This window comes from Molothrus ater, chromosome 30 (assembly GCF_012460135.2).
Source record: "Molothrus ater isolate BHLD 08-10-18 breed brown headed cowbird chromosome 30, BPBGC_Mater_1.1, whole genome shotgun sequence".
In the NCBI taxonomy this organism is placed as follows: domain Eukaryota; kingdom Metazoa; phylum Chordata; class Aves; order Passeriformes; family Icteridae; genus Molothrus; species Molothrus ater.
This window is the reverse complement of record NC_050507.2, coordinates 2,563,221-2,581,896: the sequence shown is the minus strand read 5'-3', so window position 1 is coordinate 2,581,896 and position 18,676 is coordinate 2,563,221. Positions and strand designations below refer to the sequence as shown.

Genomic DNA, 18,676 nt, shown 5'->3' with positions numbered 1-18,676 from the left:
ACCCCTACCCCCCCAGGCCTGACAGCCTCCTCAGAAGGCAGCAGTGTTAAACTATTTGGATTTAGGGAGGATTTTACCAATGTCCAATTGGTTTACAATTTTTACCAATGCAGAGCTTTGCTCCCTGAGTGCTGCAGCGTGGCTGCCCCTGCAGAGGGACCTGGCAGCCAGGGATAAAACCAGCCCGGGCATCATTTGGGAGAGGAAAAGTGAATCAACCAAGAAAGGACAGCAGATCTGGCACCCAAACCCATCTAAAAAAAAATATCCTGGCACAAGGCTGCGAGGGCTATGAGAGAACCAAGAATTCTTTGTTAAGTGTCACCCGAGACCTTTTCCGCCCCAAAACCTCTGTCCCCACCAGCTCCATGGCCACAGCCCCAAGAGCCTCCCCTGCCCCTCCCTGCCAGCCAAGCATCTGCCAAAGGATGGGTTTGGGATGGAGGGCAGCGCCCCAGGAACATGAAAGGAGATGTGTAAACACAGCCTGTGTCCATGCAGAGCCTGTGGCTTGGTGCTGGCATTCCCAGGAGCAAAATCATTGCTCATTGAGCAAGAGCTGGAAAGGCAGAAAGAAAAGGAAAGGGCACAGGGAGACAGGGGAGGAGACACCGTTCCCAGCTGCACGCCCCAATTCCAGCACTTGTTCCAGTGCTCTGGAAGGAGCAGCAGAAAGGGCAGGGAGCAGAGGTTCCCAGCCAGGCTCTGCACCAGGAGCCCTCTCCATGCCATTTCTCCATCCACACACCTCAAGGAAGCTCCGGCTCATCTACAGCTCCCCAGACGGACAAAGCTTCCCTCAAACCCTCCCCTGCACCCTGGACAACCGCAAACCACTTGTTTGCTTGAGCTGAGCTCTCTTCACAGCCTGGGAGAAGTTCCAGGTGTTTGATTTTCCATTTCAAGGTTCCATGGAAATCGAACGCACTGGAGCCCGGCCCCAGCAGAGCTCCTCCGGCCCGACAAGGGTTTTCCAACAGGAGGAGTGTGCAAGCACAGGGAAGGGAGGGAGGGAGCAAATATTAACTACACCTGTGCTAGTGAAACACCCAGGGCCTGGCGAGAGGCAGTAAAAGCCAAAAGCAGAGGAGGGAGCTCAGCCTCGTTATGCAACCTCGTTATTCAACGACCACAGAGACACCCTATAGGGGCTCTTTGTTTGCAGAGGGAAAGGAGAGAAATACCACCAATATCTGAGTCACAGGTTCACCAAGAGGCTCCAAAGACGTTTTCAGGTGGAAACTTTTGCAGGTTCACATGGTAATTTGGGAGGACTGGCTAATCCCCTGGCTCCACCCACCACCCTGTAACACAGCTCCTGCTGCTCTTGCATATATAGATAGGTATGGCCCTACACCCGGCTGCACACACCAGAGCCCGGACACAGAGCAATCCTAAACTTTCTTCCTCCCTGGCTGCCCTCCACCTGCTCCCACCATGAAGAAGGAAATACTAACCCTGGCCTTTGCTCGAGCCGTCTTTGTGGAGTTCCTCTGCACACTTATCTTCGTCTTCATCGGGCTGGGCTCGGCGCTGAAGTGGCCGTCGGCGCTGCCCAGCATCCTGCAGATCGCACTGGCCTTCGGGCTGGCCATCGGCACCTTGGTGCAGGCCTTCGGCCACATCAGCGGCGCCCACATCAACCCCGCCGTGACCATTGCCTTCTTCGTGGGCAACCAGATCTCCCTGCTCCGCACACTGCTCTATGTGGTGGCCCAGCTGGTCGGGGCCATCGCCGGCGCCGGGATCCTCTACGGCGTCACCCCCGCCAACACCCGTGGCAACCTGGCCATCAACGCGGTGAGTCCCTGCCCAGAATCTCCCCTCTTCCCTCGCCTTCCCCTCGGCACCGGCACGGGGAGGAGAATCCGTGGGGATGGATCCTCAGCGCTCTGTCCCGCACACACGGCGGGCTGGGAATGGGACGGGAGCGGAGCCGAGCTCAGACATGACGGCTTTATTGTGCGAGTGATGAGTGGGATGTTTTTCCCTCCTGTAATGAGGGCTTCCTCTGTCCTGAGGGCCCCGTGAGTCACCCGCACCATTGAGATATTCCTGAGTGCAGCCTCTCCACCTGGAGATTAGCGCGGGACAGGAGCTGTGCCAGCAGCAGGGGGAAGGGAGGGAGCAGAGCCCAGTCAGACCAGTATGGGCAGGGGGAGCAGGAGCCCACTGGAGCCACAGCCCTGGGGGAGCTGGGAACGGAGACGGGTGGGGAGAGTGGTGGGCAGGAGCTGGAGAAGGAGCAGGACGGTGTCGAGGGGCCCCGAGCAGTGGGGGCTGCTCCCAGGGGAGGAGGGGGAACAGCAGAACCCTCTGAGATAAGCAGGAATGAAGCACGGCCTGAAACCCTCGGGGCAGTGCTGGAGAACATCTGCAATGAGAGCGGTGGGGCTGCTGCTCCAACCACGGACAGGCCTGGGGGCAGCACAGAAGTTCACTGGGATGAGGAGCTCCAATGCCTCTCATTCCACAGGTTCCACATCGCAAACGAGCCAGTTTTAGATAAAAAATGAGCTGTGATGGGTTGGGTTACTTTGTCTTTCCCGTGTCCAGAGGGGTCGAGTTCCCCTGAGAGTCCCCAGGGTTTTGTGCAGAATCACTGAGACAGAACAGCCCATCCCAGGCCACGACCTTCATCCCAACCCTCTCCCTCCATCCTATTCCAGCTGCTTCTCATCCTCCTGGGTAGGTGCTCCACAAAGTGCAGGATGAAAACAGCCTGCAAGGATCAAAGAAATGCAGGGAAAAGGGATTTGGTGGGAAAGCAACACAGTGTTGTGGAGACAGGGAAGTGGAGATGTGGAGAGCCCAGGGAAGGGGGAGAGAGAGATCTTGGAGAATTGCAAAGAAAGAAAGATCATTCCTTTCAGAGAAGGAGCAGGGAGCTCAAGCAGGGACTGGGCAGGGGCCCTGGGGGTTTCTCCTCCAACTTCACCCTCCCAAACCTCGCAGCAAAGCACCCAGGAGCCCTCCTGGTGGTGCTAAGCCCTGGGAGGGTTAATTATTGTCACTCTCGTGGTTCCAGCTCAACAACAACATAACCCCAGGCCAGGCCCTGGTGGTGGAGATCATCCTCACCTTCCAGCTGGCCGCCTGCATCTTCGCATCCACCGACAACCGGCGCAGCGGCGTCGGCTCCCCCGCGCTGTCCATCGGCCTCTCCGTCACCGTGGGCCACCTGGTGGGGGTGAGTCAGGGGGGTCCTGCGAGCACAGAGCTTCCCAAAATGCCCTCGAGCACTTGGTCCTGAGGGAGCTGCTCTGGAGGAGCAAACACAGGAGACTTTGGGGTCTTTGGTCATGAGGGGTCATCTCCAGCTCTCTGGAACAGAGACACCGTCAGGGGACACCTCAGTCCCTGCTCCCAAAGGGTGGCTCTGATCTGCTCCTTAACCCAGGATTCTTTCCATACCGCCAGATTTACTTCACCGGCTGCTCCATGAACCCTGCACGCTCCTTCGGGCCCGCCGTTGTCACCAGGAGGTTCAGCCCCGCGCACTGGGTGGGTGTTGGTGGCACTGGGGACAGGGACAGGTGGTGGCCATGAGGGGACAGGGCAGGGGTGGGGGTTTCAGAGCCCACCCCAGGCAGGAAGGGTTAAAAGGGGCTGGAGAAGGAGGGAGGTTTTGCCCCCTGATGCATCAGGAACAGTTAATGCCTGGGCACAGAGCCAGCCAGGGGACAGAAATGAACCCCTCCCAGGGTAGGCTGGGTGGGAACAGCCTAAAAACTCATCCAGTCCCACCCCATGCCATGGGCAGGGACACCTTCCACCAGCCCAGGATGCTCCAAGCCCCATCCAACCCAGCCTTGGACACTTCCAGGCATGGAAATCATCCGTGGTGCCCTCTGAGCACCACCGGTGCATCATCTGAGGGGAAGGAAGCCCATGGAAGAGCCCAGCTTGGCCTTTCCTCTCACCCAGCGCTTCCTGCAAGCTCAGCCCCGGACTTACAGAGCAGGTTTGGCCCTCAGTGAGCACAGGCTGGGGGGGTTTCATCCCAGGAAGTGTCTGGGACAGGTATTTTCCTCTCTGCATGGCAGGAGATGTGGAGCAGGGATGGATGGATGGATGGATGGATGGATGGATGGATGGATGGATGGATGGATGGATGGATGATGGGTGGATGGATAGAGATTGATGGATGGATGATGGATGGATGGATGATGGATAGGGATTGATGGATGGATGGATGGATGGATGATGGATGGAGGTGCCATGAGCAGAGCTGGAGCAGCAGCCCCAGGAGCTGCTCTCACCATGTCCCTGTTGCTTTCCAGGTGTTCTGGGTTGGGCCCATCCTTGGGGCTTGCTTGGCCTCCCTGCTCTACTTCTACATCCTGGTCCCCTACTGCATGAACATGTCTGACAGGGTGGCCATCATCAAGGGCACCTACGAGTCTGAGGAGGAGTGGGAGGAGCAGCGGGAGGAGAGGAAGAAGTCCATGGAGCTGACCCCACCGTAGGAGCAGCTGGCAAAGCAAGGCTGAGGGAGGGGAGGAAGGCCCACCCATGGGCTCGTGTGTGCCCCAAGCCAGGCCACCACCACACCCAGCTGCAGCTGCTGACTCTTCATCCAAACCTTCCCATCCCGGCCCCCGGGGGTGCCGGAAGGCCGGGGGCTCTCTGTGTGTGTAAAGAACCCCTGCATGAGCTCTAGAACTTCTCCAGCTTCCCCACAGCCACAAAGCCCCTCAGCCAGGCCCTGGCACCCTCGGCTCCAGCTCTGCTCCCTGGCAGGGCCCCACACCCCACACCGGGGCACCTGCAGGACCTCACCTGGCCCAGGGATGGGAACACCTGGGGGAAGGGGAACAACTGCTTAGGGCAGGGGGGTGCAGATACCCCCAGCCCAGGGGCTGCTCGTAGATGCTCTTTCACCTTTCCTGGTGCTGGGAGTCCTTTTTATTCCCAAAAGAACAAGACATTTTGGATTCTGTGTTGAGATCTTTGTATTATAGTTTATTATTTATTGCAAATAAAGGAAAGTTTAAAAAAAAAATTCCTGGGTGCAAATCAGCTCAAGTCTCAAAGTTTAGAGGGAAGAATGGATTGAGCTGGACACAAACTCATCCCAAAGGGTCAGAGAAATAGCAAGGCTCAGACCCTGGATCCTGTGGGAGCTGCTGGGATGGGAGGGGAAAACCTGAATCCTGGAAAGGATGAGTGGGTGCCTGTGCTGGAGTGGGGAAGGTGCAGGGCAGCTGGGAGTCCATCTGAGGCTGGAAGGAGCAGGAGCATCCTTGCAGGGCAGGAGCAGGAACAATCTTTGCAGCGCAGGACAGCTGCAGTCCATCCAAGGCTGGAAGGAGCAGGAGCATCCTTGCAGTGCAGGGCAGGAGCAGGAACAATCCTTGCAGCGCAGGACAGCTGCAGTCCATCCAAGGCTGGAAGGAGCAGGAGCATCCTTGCAGTGCTTCCAACCCTTCCCACACGGCCGGTTTGACTCCAGCTGTACCAGTTCTCCCAGACAGCTCCGTGGGTGCCCTCAAAAAGTGACCCACAACTCCCCAGCCCCTCAGCTGTGCCAAACCCACACCTTCACCTGACCTTCTGCTCTGGCCCTGCTCTTCCAGTTCTACCACAACCCTCTGCCAGAGCAGCTCCCGGCACAGGGACACCAGGACAGGCACAGGGACGGCAGGACAGGGACACCGGGACAGGGACAGGAGCACCAGCACAGGGGACACTGGGACCGGGACACTAGGACTTCTGTGCCTGTCCTAGCGTCCCTGTCCCGGTGTCCCAGGGACACCAGGACAGTGGCACAAGGACACCAGGACAGGGACACCCACCCCAGCCCCCTCCCCAGCTCCAGCCCCTCCTCCTGCTGCCCAGGGGAGGTTCCCCCCACGGACCCCCCCAAGTGGGAGGAGGCTCTGCCCTGGGCACTCCCCCGTCCCAGGTTCAGCTCCATCCCACCCGGAGGCTCCTGCAGCCCTGGCCGGGGAGGAATGGGCAGCCCCACCTGGATTTTGGCACTCCTGGACCTGCAGTCCTGGCTGAGCCTGGGGACAGCACTGTCACTCCCCCAGCTGTCCCAAGAAGGGGTTGGGGACAAGCAGGAGGAGGAAGGGAGGTAGAAGAGCCCTTTGGGTCAGCAGCAGGGCAGGAAATTAAACCCTGTAACCCCCCAAGTGTCCTCAGGGATGGGCTGAGGATCCCCCACACCTCAGTTTCCCCTTTTGAGGGATATTCGGCCACCTTCCCATGGGGGATGAGAAGAACACTGGCCCTGGGGAGATTAAAGCAGATCCCAGAGACCCCCTCTCAGGGGCTGGGGCAGGGCAGACCCCCCAAAACCTGCAGCCCCCCAGTGTGCTTCCCCTGCACCCCAGAACCCAGGGATGCACCCAAAGGGTGCACTCAGCCCCCCCAAACTGGGAATCTTGGCCATCCCCCTGGTTCTGGAGCTCTGAACCCCATCCATCCCCACAGCACAGCAGGGATGGGGTAGCCCCAGTGGGAACTGGGGACCACCACAGCTCCCCCCAGGTGTGCCCAGCCCCCCCAGTCCCTCCAGGTGATCAACAGCAGGGGAAGGAGCTCGGGTTGGGTGTGAGCCCTCCCGGGATGAATCAGAGGCTCCTGCAGCTCCAGCTCTGTGTCAGCACTAAAAGCACCCAGGGCCCAGCCCTGAGCCCAGCTCGGGCGCTGCCGGGGGGATTTGGGGTCAGTGGCACCCCAGAGCAGGGCAGGAGCAGCTGAGCCCAGCAGGACCCCTCAGGAGCAGAGCCCAGGGCTCCTTCCCCCCCAGCTCCCCTGGGCCCTGAGGATTTGATCCGGGCAGGGAGGTGAATTCAATCCAGACTCAATTTTGGCATCCAGCAAACCCTGTGACCTCACCTGGCCAGGGCAGGGCCCAGGGCAGGGTTGGGAAAGGACTGAGGGCCTCCCACCTGTCCTCACCTGTCCAGGAATGGGAACAGCAGCACTTGAAAACCAATGGAGAATTTATTATTACTACTTCTCCAACATTCCAGCTCCTTCAGACTCATTTTTAATTAGATTGGAAGGCTGGGAGACAGCAGTGCCCCACTCACTCCCTGAGCAGAAATTGGCTTTTCATGGAAAAATTCACCTTTATTTCAGCAGAAACAGCAAGGCCAGGTACAAACCTGCTGTGTTCACACTGACTTACCTGCAGTGCTGTGCTGGTTTTCCTGCTTCTCCCTAAAACAGGAGTTTCATTTCCATTCCATTCCATTCCATTCCACACCTCTCCACCATCGTTTGGGGTATAAAAAGGTGAGTTACACTTTATTACCAGCTTATCTTACCCTAATTTAAATGTTTCTTACCATGTGAAACCACTCCAAAGGCACCTCATTACCATTCCTGGGTGGTTTTGCTCTAATTAAGGGTTATTCCCTGGACGTGCCCACAAGCAGCTGCTCTGCTCTAAGAAGATTTCACAGGTAATTCCTCACTCCTGAGTACCTTTTCCATCCTCAGGTAATCACTGCTCAACTTTAAAAACTGGAATTTTTTTTGCCTGGAGGGAGGACAAGCCCAGGATTTTCACAGGTTGCAGCAGTCTGGAAACTTCACATTTTTAATACATCAAAGGGATTTCAGGTCTATTTAAGTCTAATTAATGAAGATCTCCACCAGATAATTTAAATTCCCTGAACCCCAAGTTTTCTGGACAGGGGAGGAACCAGGGCCATGAGAAGAAGAAAAATTCAGTGGAAATGGCTCAGTTAAGGATTTTTCTGTGGGATGCAGGAGCTTCTTTGTTTTTGCTCCTTGCAGAGGATGAGGCCCAGCTCTGTCCAGGAGGGAGCAGGGACAGAGCTCCACATCTGGGGCACAACCCTTCCACCCTGCTCCCAGCTCAAATTATTGTGCATCCCTGAACGTTTCCCTTGAATCCTCAGGTCCTGGAGAGCAGAGCCTGGTTTCACCTGGAAGCTCAGCTCAGCTCAGCTCGCTGGGAAGATGAGGAGAAAACAACGCAGGAAATCCCAGAGAGGGAGAAAAGCATCGCAGAGGGGCTTGAATCCCAGCTGGGAAGTCCCAGGGAGCACCTCCCTGCTGCAGGAGAATTCCAGGGCTGCTCTGGAGAGCCCTGAGCAAGCAGAGAGCAACTCAGGAGCACCACGAAGGAGCTGAGCCAGAGGAGAGAACCCAGAATACAGAACAGAACCCAGAATACAGAACAGAACCCAGAACTCAGAATAAAGAACACAGAACAGAACCCAGAACAGAGATCAAGGCTCCACACCAGGAAACTTTATTCCTGCAAATACTGACATTTCCAGAGCATTCCCAGCGTTGAAATGCCACCAGAGAGGAGCGAGCTGTGCCCCAGGAGCAGAGCCCGGCCTGGGTGTTGGCATTAGTCATGGCACAGGCTGTGCCAGCACCCACCTCCTCCAGAGCCTTCCTCCTCCTACTCAGCCTCTGCCCAGCCTGTTGTGCCATGAGATCCCTCGTTAGGAGCCAGGAAACAGCTCCCAGGCCACCAAGGACAGCAGCCACCCTTCCTGTTGTCACCCCGGCCAGGAACGTGGCCTCCGCCTGAGCAGCACCTCCTGCAATTTGTGTTTGGCTCCCTGGCTCAGTTCACGGGGATTTGGGGGTCAGGCTGGGCACCCCCCAGTGCTGCCAGTGCCACCAGTGCCCTGCCTGGTCCCCACAGTACACTGAGACCCCGGTGTGTTCATAATTCATGGAAAGGTGAGAGCTGCCCAAAAAATGCCCAGGACATCGAGGAGGCAAAGGGCCAGAGATGTCCAGAGAGCAGGAAGGGCAAGAGGAGCTCCAAAGGTGCTTCTGTTCCCACTAAACACCTCTCACAGCCCCCCAGTAATAACCTCTTTAATAACTCCCAACTTTAATAAGTCCCAACTCCTACAGCCCAAAAAACACTTCTTTAATAAATCCCAACAACTTTAATGAGTCCCAACTTAGTTTTACTAAATCCCAACTCAACTCTAATAAGTTCCAACTCCTTCAGCCCCTTCAGCCTTCAAGCCAGAACAGCTGGGAGTTTTTAGCAGGTGTCCCAAGGCAGGGACCAGGAGGGGACAGGTGTCCCCCTGCCCTGGGTGCTCTGGAGCAGCGCCCCTGGGAGAGCCAAGGGTGCCGAGGGCAACTCCTGCTGCCCTCTGCTGGGATTGCCATGGGGAAAGGAGAGGAGGCCAGGAAAACCCTCCCCAAAACAGCCCAGCTGAGGGAAAACCCCTCTGTTGTTTCCACCCACCCTTCCCAGAGCTCAGCCTCAGCACCCCATGGAAATGGAGGTTCCTCCCTGGGGACTCCATTGGCGCTGCCGGCGGCGCGGCTCTTCCCGCTGCCAAGTTTCCTCTTGCTCAAGGTTTTGCCTCAGCTTTCCAAGATCTGTTTGTTCTTAATCACCCTCCAAACAAAGTCCAGGCGGCTCCTCTGAGGGCTGCTGGGGATGGCATCAATAAAAATCAAGGGTAATAAGAAGGGAAGATAAAGGTGCCCTGCAGGCCTCAGCTTGGCCTGACAAAGGGGCTTTGTTGGGAAAGGTCAGCTCTGGAGCTGAGAGGGTTTCCCAGGCTGGAGAAAGCAAGAACCCAGCAGGCAAGGAGGGGATTAAACTCAGCTTTGTTAAACTGCAGCCCTGGGGTGAGGTGTTGGAGCTGCCCCAGCTGCTCCAGCCAGGCTTTGGGCTGAGTTCCTCCAGAACAGGAGCTCTCCAAGCTCAGTGCCTCCATCCAGCCCCAGGATGGGCAGGAAAAGGAGGACAAGACCTCGAGGGCCCTCTCCCTGCACAGAGCCACTCAGGAGAACTGGGACCTGATCCATGGCAGAAAAAAACCCTGTAAAATCACCACGAACCCGCAAAATAAACCAAATAAATCCCCTGGCACGAGGCCTCCAGGATCCAGGCCCGGCTCTGCCACTTGACATTAATCCTGCTTGGCAAAGGCCACGGGAGCTCCTGTGCCCAAAGCAAGGTGCAGCTGCAGGTTGGGATAAAGCCCTCTTGTGCAGCCAGGATTACAAATGGGGATGAAAACAAACTTAAGTGTCCAACACAATGAGCCTTTTCTAAAAAAGTCAGAAAGAAAAAAAATAAATCGATTCCTCTTCCCCAGCAAATCTTTCAGCTTTTACCATTGGGGATTTTTCCCTCCTGCCCAGGAGCTGGTTTCTCTGGGGACGGGGCAGTTGGTTCCCTGCCATGCAGCCAAAGAAAATGAGCCCTTTCTCCATTCTTTTTATTTTAATTCCTTATTTTTTAAGCTACTTATCCCAACAGCCAATTGTTTCCTCACCAGGAGCCCCCCGTTTGGAGATCAGAGTCCACAGGAATTCTGAAATTCTGTTATCACCCTCACGGGGAAGGGATATAAAACTGAGCTTGTTTTCTTATCTCTTGGAACAGAAACTGCCAGTGTGTTTCGCAAAGGAGCCCTGTAGGAACAGTTAATCAGTGGATAAAAGCGTGTTGGGTGTGCAAACACAACCTTATCCCACTGCTGACATCAGGGCTCGCATCTCCGCGGCTTTGCCCTGGATTTTTGCCACATTGTGTTTGGATTTTGAGCTCAGCTGCAGAGCTGGGCTCGGCAGAGCTGGGCTCTCTCTCTCTGCAGCAGCAGAGCCGTGCTGGGCTTTGCTCATCGCTCCTGCACCATCCAACCCCCAAGTGCTCCTTTCTTTCCATGGAAACAGGAGTGAACCTGAGAACTGCCCTCTGTGCAGCAGCCACCCTGAGCCCCGGGTGCAGCAGAGCAAGGTGTGGTTAATGTCAGAACTCAGCACATCCCTCTGGGTGTCCAGAGCTGCCGGGGGCTCGGAGACCCTGGCACGCAGCCCAGAACACCTGCGGGTTTCATTTTGACCCCTGGAGCAAGTTGCCAGCTTTGTATGAGGACCTGAAAGTCACAGAGGTTTGAATGGTGTAATAATAAAATGATCACAGGGCGAAAATGGAGATTTTAGGATTTTTGGTGTGGGGGTTGTGGGGACAAGATGGAGGAACTTGGGCGTGTCCAGCCTTTCTTCTTCTTCTCCTTCTTGGTCTCCATTTTCTGCTGTGATGCTGGCACTTTGGGATTGGTTTAGAGCAGAAGTGCACTGTCTAACACAGGTGATGGGTATTGGGAATTAAGTGTAAATATTGTACACATAGCTTTTAGTATAAAAAACTAACACCACCCCAAGGGCTGGAAACAATTCCCAGCTCTGTGTGAGGAGTTACAAGCCACAAGAGTTTGAGTAGAATGAGAGTGAATTTGTCACAGGGTGAAAATGTAGAATTTTGGGGTTTTTAGAATGGGGGTTCAGGAGGCAAGATGGAGGAATGTGGGCATGTCCTGTCCTTCTTCTCCTTCTTCTCCTTGGTCTCCATTTTCTGCTGTGATGGTGGCACTTTGGGATTGGTTTAGAGTAGAAGTGCACTGTCTAACATGGGTGATAGGTATTGGGAAATAAGTGTCAATATGTTATACGTAGTTTGTAGTATAAAAGGACACCACCACCTCAGGGGCGGTCAGAGTGCCTGTGGCTGCCCTGCTGAGCAGATCTCGGCTGGGCAGAAAGAAAATTTTATAGATAAGAATTAATAACAACCTCAAGACCGAAAAGTGAAGAGTCCGGACTCGTTCTTCGGCCACATGGGCTGAAGCAGAGACATCCTATGTCACAGACATCTTTTCATGAAAAATCTTTTCCTTAGGATTTTTTCCTCCTGAGAAGCTGAGAGGCCTCAGGAACAAAACGTAACCAATGGTTATCTGCTGCTGTGGAATGCAACAGGTGCATCTGGGATTGGGCTCACGTGTTTGTTTCTAATTAATGGCCAATCACAGCCCAGCTGGCTTGGACAGATGGTCCGAGACAGAGCCTTTGTTATTCATTCTTTTCTATTCTTAGCCCAGCCTTCGATGAGAACCTTTTCTTCTATTCTTTTAGTATAGTTTTAATGTAATATATCTCATAAAATAATAAATCAAGCTTTCTGAAACATGGAGTCAGATCCTCGTCTCTTCCCAAATCCGAAAACCCCTGTGAACACGGTCACAATCCTGCACATTAACAACCATCAACCTGAGAGTTAACCAGAGCAGGGAACACCCCCCACCCCGGGCACGACCCCAGACCATCCCTGGATGAGCCATCCCGGGATGGGCGGGAGTGAGATCCAGCAGCAAATCCAGCACTGGGCTCCTTCAGCTCAGGCTGGCGCTATTTAGGACCAGTTCTGGTCTCAAAGCCAGCCCAAAGGGGCCAAACCAGGCACTGCCAGGGGCGTCTCTGGTGGAGGCTGCTCCTGCCCCAGCTGGGGGTCCCAAATCCTCCTGCCTGACGTCTGAGGATGGTCAGGATGAATCCTGCACCCTGAGCAAATGCAGCCCCGATCTGAAACCTCTGAACCTCTGGGCTCAGGCTGGGGCCAGAAGAAAGACCCCGAGGGGCTGGAGTGAGTCTAGAGCCAGGAATGGGGCTGGGGAAGGGCTGGAGCACCAGGGAAGGGTCTGGGGAGCTCCTGAGGGACCTGGGGGACTCAGCCTGGAGAAAAGGAGGCTCAGGGGCGACTTTCTGGCTCTGCACAACCCCTGACAGGAGGGGACAGCCAGGACAGGCTCAGGCTCTGCTCCCAGGGAACAGGGACAAGAATAAAGTGCCTGGGGAAGTTTAGGTTGGGAAATTTCCTCACTGTAAGGTTGTCCAGCCCTGGCACTGGGGCAGTGCTGGAGTCATCACCCCTGGAAGTGTCCAAAACCCACAGGAATGTGGCCCTTGGGGGCCTGGTTAATGCTGCTGATGCTCTCGGAGGTTTTCTCCCAGCCTGGATGATTCACCTCGGGAACAGGAGGGCTCAGACAATCCAAGGCAGCCAAAGAGCCAAACTTCCCATCTCCAGGCGAAGGAGCTGAGGCTGAAGGGTCCTCGTGGTGCAGCTGCAGCTCCCGGGGCCCGTTCCCATCCCCGGGGAGAGCAGGAGCTGCAGCCAAGCCTCGGCGGCTGAGCAAACACGGGCGGCTGCTGTCCAAGCAGGCAAGTGAATCTGGAGGCACAATTTGTCATCTAATTGCAGCCACACCCCCCCGGGATTAATTGCTGCATTTGAATTCAAAGCAGGGCAGATTTACGGCCCCATCAGGTTTCATCAGCCGTTACTGGTGATTGATGCCCGGCTAAAAGCACTGCAAACAGCCAAAAAAGGGCTCTAATAGGGGTTTTTTTTCAGAGTTAGGAGTATTTGGGTTGTTTGATCATCCCCAAGCCTGCAGGAGAGGGGGATTAAAACCTTGGCCACATTTGCTGCAGACTCCACTGAAGGTTTTTGGCTCGTGCGCGAGGGGAAGTTGCCTCGGGAGGGTGTCTAAGATTTCCACAGAATTATGGGTAGGAAGAAGAGTCAGGGAAACAAAACCCTGATGTTTTTCCACATTCAAAGCCAGAGGGATATTTAGCAGAAATAAACCTTTAACCAGGATAAACCATCAACTACTACAGTGTCAGATAAAGAGGGGAAATTAACCCCACCCTGCCCCAAGATCAGCCGTTGTGAGGCTGCAGTGTGTAACCACCCAGGTGCAGGGTCAAACCATCCCACAGCTCCCCAAACCATCCCACAGCCACCCAAAACCATCCCATAACCTCCTAAAAACATCCACAGCCACCCAAAACCATCCTACAGCCACCCAAAACCATCCCATAACCTCCTGAAAACATCCACAGCCACCCAAAACCATCCACAACCACCCAAAACCATCCCACAGCCTCCTCAAACCATCCCACAGACACCCAAAAAATCCCTGAACCATCCAAAACCATCCTACAGCCTCCTCAAACCATCCACAGCCACCCAAAAACATCTCACAGCTTCCCAAACCATCCCTCTGCCACCCAAAACCATCCCATAACTTTACAAAACCATCCACAGCCTCCCCAAACCATCCCATAACTTCCTAAAAACATCCACAGCCTCCCCAAACCATCCACAGCCACCCAAAACCATCCCATAACCTCCTAAAAACATCCACAGCCCCCCCAAACCATCCCTCAGCCGCCCAAAACTATCCCTGAGCCATCCAAAACAATCCCACAGCCACCCAAAAACATTCCACAGCCTCCTCAAACCATCCCACAGCCTCCTAAAAACATCTCACAGCCTCCTAAAAACATCCCACAGCCACCTAAAACCACTCCACACCCTCCCAAAAACCTCCGTTTCCCAAACCAGCCACAGCCATCCAAACCATCCCACAGCCTCCCCAAACCATCCCACAGACACCCCAAAACATTCCACACCCTTCCCACACCACCCACACCCTCCCCAAATCCTCCCTCAGCCTCCCAAATCCATCCCATAACCTCCCCAAACCATCCACAGCCTCCCCAAACCATCCCACAGCCTCCTAAAAACATCCCACAGCCACCCAAAACGACTCCACAAGCTCCCAAAAACCTCAGTCTCCCAAACCATCCACAGCTATCCAAACTATCCCACAGCCTCTCCAAACCATCCACACCCTCCCCATATCCTCCCTCAGCCACCCAAATCCATCCCATAACTTCCCAAAAACCTCTGTTTCCCAAACCATCCCACAGCCACCCAAAAACACCCCACCCCTGCCCCAAACCACCCCACAGCCTCCCCAAACCATTCACAGTCTCCCAAAACCATCTCACAGCCACCCAAAAACATTCCACACCCTCCCCAAACCATCAGCAGCCATCCAAAACCATCCCACATCCTCCCAAACCCTCCCTCAGCCACCCGAAAACATCCAAGCCCTCCAAACCCTCCCTCAGCGACCCAAAACCAGAGCTCAGAGCCGGTGATGCCCAGAGCTGCCCCAGTTCAGCTCCTGTGGGGTCCCAGTATGAACCAGCAAGCACTGGTGCTGGGCCCTGAGGGCCTGAGGCTGCTCAGAGCACCCAGGGGTTCCCCAAAAACCTCTGAGAGTACCCAAAAAAAAGTCTTTCCTCCATAAAGGAAATGGAAACCACCTTTCACTGCAGGGAATGGTGCTGGGGACACCCAGGAGGGTCAGGGAGCAGGAGGGGCACCCAGGAGGACCAGGGAAGGCCAGGGAGAAACGGGGGTCACTGGGGAGCTCCAGAGAGCAGGAGAACCCAGCAGGGAGAAACAGGGGTCACTGGGGAACTCCAGAGAGCAGGAGAACCCAGCAGGGAGAAACAGGGGTCACTGGGGAGCTCCAGAGAGCAGGAGAACCCAGCAGGGAGAAACAGGGGTCACTGGGGAGCTCCAGAGAGCAGGAGAACCCAGCAGGGAGAAACAGGGGTCACTGGGGAGCTCCAGAGAGCAGGAGAACCCAGCAGGGGGAAACAGGGGTCACTGGGGAGCTCCAGAGAGCAGGAGAACCCAGCAGGGAGAAACAGGGGTCACTGAGGAGCTCCAGAGAGCAGGAGAACCCAGCAGGGAGAAACAGGGGTCACTGGGGAGCTCCAGAGAGCAGGAGAACCCACCAGGGAGAAACAGGGGTCAGAAGGAGCAGCCAAGGAGGGCTCAGACCCCAGGTGTTTCAGGCACCATGGGCTCAGCCAGGTGTGTCCCACGCCCTGCTCCACCCACCAAGGTTCAGCCAGAAGAGGTGAAGCGCACCAGTTCAGCCGGGTGAGAGGGCTGAGCCTCCAGCCTGACCTCCAGGTGACCCCAAAGAGCAGCTCCCAGTGATGAGGAGGAGCAGGGACACCAGCAGAGGTGCCACCATGACTGGGGACCCACAGGTGTCCAAATCCCAGAGGTGAGAGCCCCATGCTCCACCCCGAAGAGTTTCACCTGCAAATCCCATTTTCTCACCCATCTCCCAGCCCAGCAATGGGTTCAAACTGGTTTCTGCTCAACTCCCACTGAGGAAACCACTTCCAACTCTCCAGGCTCACATCCAAGTTTCCTATGGGCAAAGCCTGTCCTTGGCCCCCAGTGGCTCTGTGTCCCAGGGATCACGGACAGTGGGAGCTCAGGGAAGGTGCCTGGGGACAGAAGAGTGCTGGCAGCTGGGGATAAGAGGGACCTCACCCAGTTTGTCAGCAGGCAATGTGAGAGGAGTCATAAATCCATCAGAAATGGGGATCCACCACAGGGATCAGCCTGAGCTGGGTTTTGGAGAGGGCCCAAGTTTTGACTCCTCACAGCTCAACCCATCAGGTCCCACTCTTGGCACCAGCTCAGCTTCCCATCCCACCCCACTGCTCCTCCCTGGCACCAAGCCTGTGGGACATCAACTCCGAGATGTTTCCTGCCAAAAGCCAGGCACAAAGGGGAGAGGAAATAATCCCCAGCCCTTCAGAGAAAGGGCTTCACCGAAAATACCCGGTGAGAACACAGAGTTTCGCTCTGCAGTGGCCCCTCCCTTGGCTCTTCAACACCTGCAAAGCAAAACAGAAAAAACCAGCCCAAAAAATGCTGAGAGCAAACCCAGGCCCTCGGCGTCACAGGGGAGGTTCCAGGTGGAACCAGTGACCCAGGGAGGTTTTTCTTTGCCAGATTTGCCTTGGCCACTGGGGCACCTCCAGCTGTGGTGGGGAGGAGGAGGAGGCCACAAACTCCTTCAAGAGGAAAGTGGGGGTGAAAAGTGCTGATTCCCGGGCCCTGGGCTCAGAACCACGGCTGGGGGACAGATGGGGACGTTCTCCAGTCCCTGCCCTGGGTTAGAGCCTGGGCTGGGCTCTGTGGGCAGCAAAGGCCTCTCAGAGGAGCCAAGGGAAAGCCAAAGTCTTTATTCTTTCCTGTTAGCTGCAAATCCCCTCAAAATGAAGTATCTCCTGGTTTGTCCCCACTCCAGCAATCTGGGTTAAATTTAAGAGCAGGTTTAAACATGAACTTCCCTGCACATGGCAGGGATGTGGAACTGGATTTAAGGTCCCTTCTAACCCAAATCGTCTGTGCTTCCATGACAAAGTCATCGTGTTCCCAGCCTGATTTCAGACAGTCCCAGCAGGACCATGTCCCACCATCCCCATGGGAGCAGCCCTGGCTCCTCCTGCCTCTCCCCACTCCTGGAGATCAGCTCACCCTCATGAGAGCTCCTGGGGAAAAATAGGAAAAGGGCTGGATGGGGAATGAATGAGAGTTGATGGATGTGGTGTCTGGACACACTCCGGGAGCTTTCCCTCATCAGCTTTTTGGTCCCTGCTCCATCAGAACAGGATGCTCTGATAGCCTCAAAGCTGCTTCTCCAGGGATGCTCCCAGAGCCAGAGTTTGACCTCAAAACATCCCAACTCGGCTGTGACATCACCGTGATGTCACTGTGATGTCATCAGGATGTCACCCCAAGCTGCCCCCCAAAAAAGAGGAATCGCCGCGGTCCTTGGAGGGGCAGGACGGGAGTTCTGGGAGCCTCGAAGGGAGGAGGAGGGGAGGAGGATGGTGAAGAGCAGGGGAGGAAGGATGGGCAGAGGACGGATGGCAGGGAAGGACAGACAGACAAACGCTGCCACCTGGTGTCCATAAAACCTCTCAAAGTCCTGAACCGGGATGGATTCAGCTCTGCAGGATCGCAAAGCTCAGGGTCCTGCCTGTTGGGCTCCTCCAGCCCAGGAGAGCCACCAGCAGCTCCATCCAGCTGGAAAAGAGAGCGTGACTGGCTCTGCTTGGAATGGGGAAGCACCGCGTCCCAAAGGGCTGCAGGAAATCACCCGGGGGCTGTGGGGAGAGGGTCCCATGGGACATTTCCCGAGGCCACTCCAGCCCTGGGATCCACGGTGAGAAAACCACACGAGGAGCATCGGCTGAGCTGAATCTGCCCTCCCCGAGCTGCCACCTCCGCAGGCAGCACCGCGGCCTCCCGGGCCGGGGGACATCGCAAACGGTGACATCGTGAGCTAATTTGGTGGCATTAATAACAAACATCCCACCCGAGTGACAGGCGGCAGAGCTGGCCCTCTCCTCCCCAGATCCAGCTAATTAATGTCCCCCTCCCTCCCTCGGGGGATGTCAGGCTCCCTCCAAAGGCCGCGAGTGGCCCTCATTAAAGGCTCATCAGGATGAGCGTCCCCCAAACATCGACCTTATTTTGACAGTGGCAGTAATTACAGAACTCTCCGTGGTGGAATGACTATAATTACCCAGGCACGAGCAGAAAGGTCCCGAGGGGGGGAGAGCACAGAAAGCTCTGGAGAAAGAGGAAAAAAAAAGAGAGAAATCTGCACCTGGAGCCCCCATCACTGCTGGTGGGAGAAACAAGGCCCAGCTCCCCAGGGCTGGCTGTTGTCTCCCACTGCCTGGGAGAAAAGGCACATTCAGACCCCCAAACACCAAACCCTGGACATTCTTCCTTGCCTGGAAATGCCCCAGAGATCCCAAACCTGCCCTGGAAACACCTCTTGCCATCCACACTGGGAATGCAGAGCCCCCAGGAGCCCACCTGGCTGCAAGGTGGGGAGAAGCTCTTCAGGGAGCTGAGGGCTCTGCCCTGGGCCCACCTGGGAGCCCCCACCCTCCTCCAGGCTCAGATCCAGCTCTTTAGGGTTGCCCTCAGTTTTCCCCTTCTCCTTTTTCCTCTTTCCTTCACTGGATTCAAGGATTTGAAACAAACGAGCCCAGTTCCTATGGGACACCCTGGAAAACTCTGAACCAATGAGTTCCAGGTGTTCCCAGGGCTCCTGGGCTGAGCCTGGATGTCTCACAGGGATCCAGAACTGCAGCCCCTCATGGGGCCTCCTTTCACCCCCAAATCCCCAAAATCACAGGGAACGTCCCCAAAATCACAGGG

At 55.7% G+C, this 18,676-nt stretch overlaps 1 protein-coding gene across 1 annotated transcript; it reads left to right on the top strand.

The window, feature by feature from the left end:
* The first annotated feature begins 1,257 nt into the window (after positions 1–1,257).
* On the top strand, positions 1,258–4,469 carry AQP5 (aquaporin 5). Its single transcript, XM_036399805.1, has 4 exons — positions 1,258–1,800; positions 3,029–3,190; positions 3,421–3,504; positions 4,284–4,469. The coding sequence occupies exons 1-4, from the start codon at positions 1,438–1,440 to the stop codon at positions 4,467–4,469; spliced, it is 795 nt and encodes a 264-aa protein (XP_036255698.1). The 5' UTR covers positions 1,258–1,437.
* The last annotated feature ends 14,207 nt before the right edge of the window (positions 4,470–18,676 follow it).

Coding starts and splice junctions, on each gene's coding strand:
- AQP5 (XM_036399805.1), top strand. CDS start 1,438: ATGAAGAAGGAAATACTAACCCTGGCCTTTGCTCGAGCCGTCTTTGTG. Junction 1,801..3,028: donor GCAACCTGGCCATCAACGCG/GTGAGTCCCTGC, acceptor TCGTGGTTCCAG/CTCAACAACAACATAACCCC. Junction 3,505..4,283: donor GGTTCAGCCCCGCGCACTGG/GTGGGTGTTGGT, acceptor GTTGCTTTCCAG/GTGTTCTGGGTTGGGCCCAT.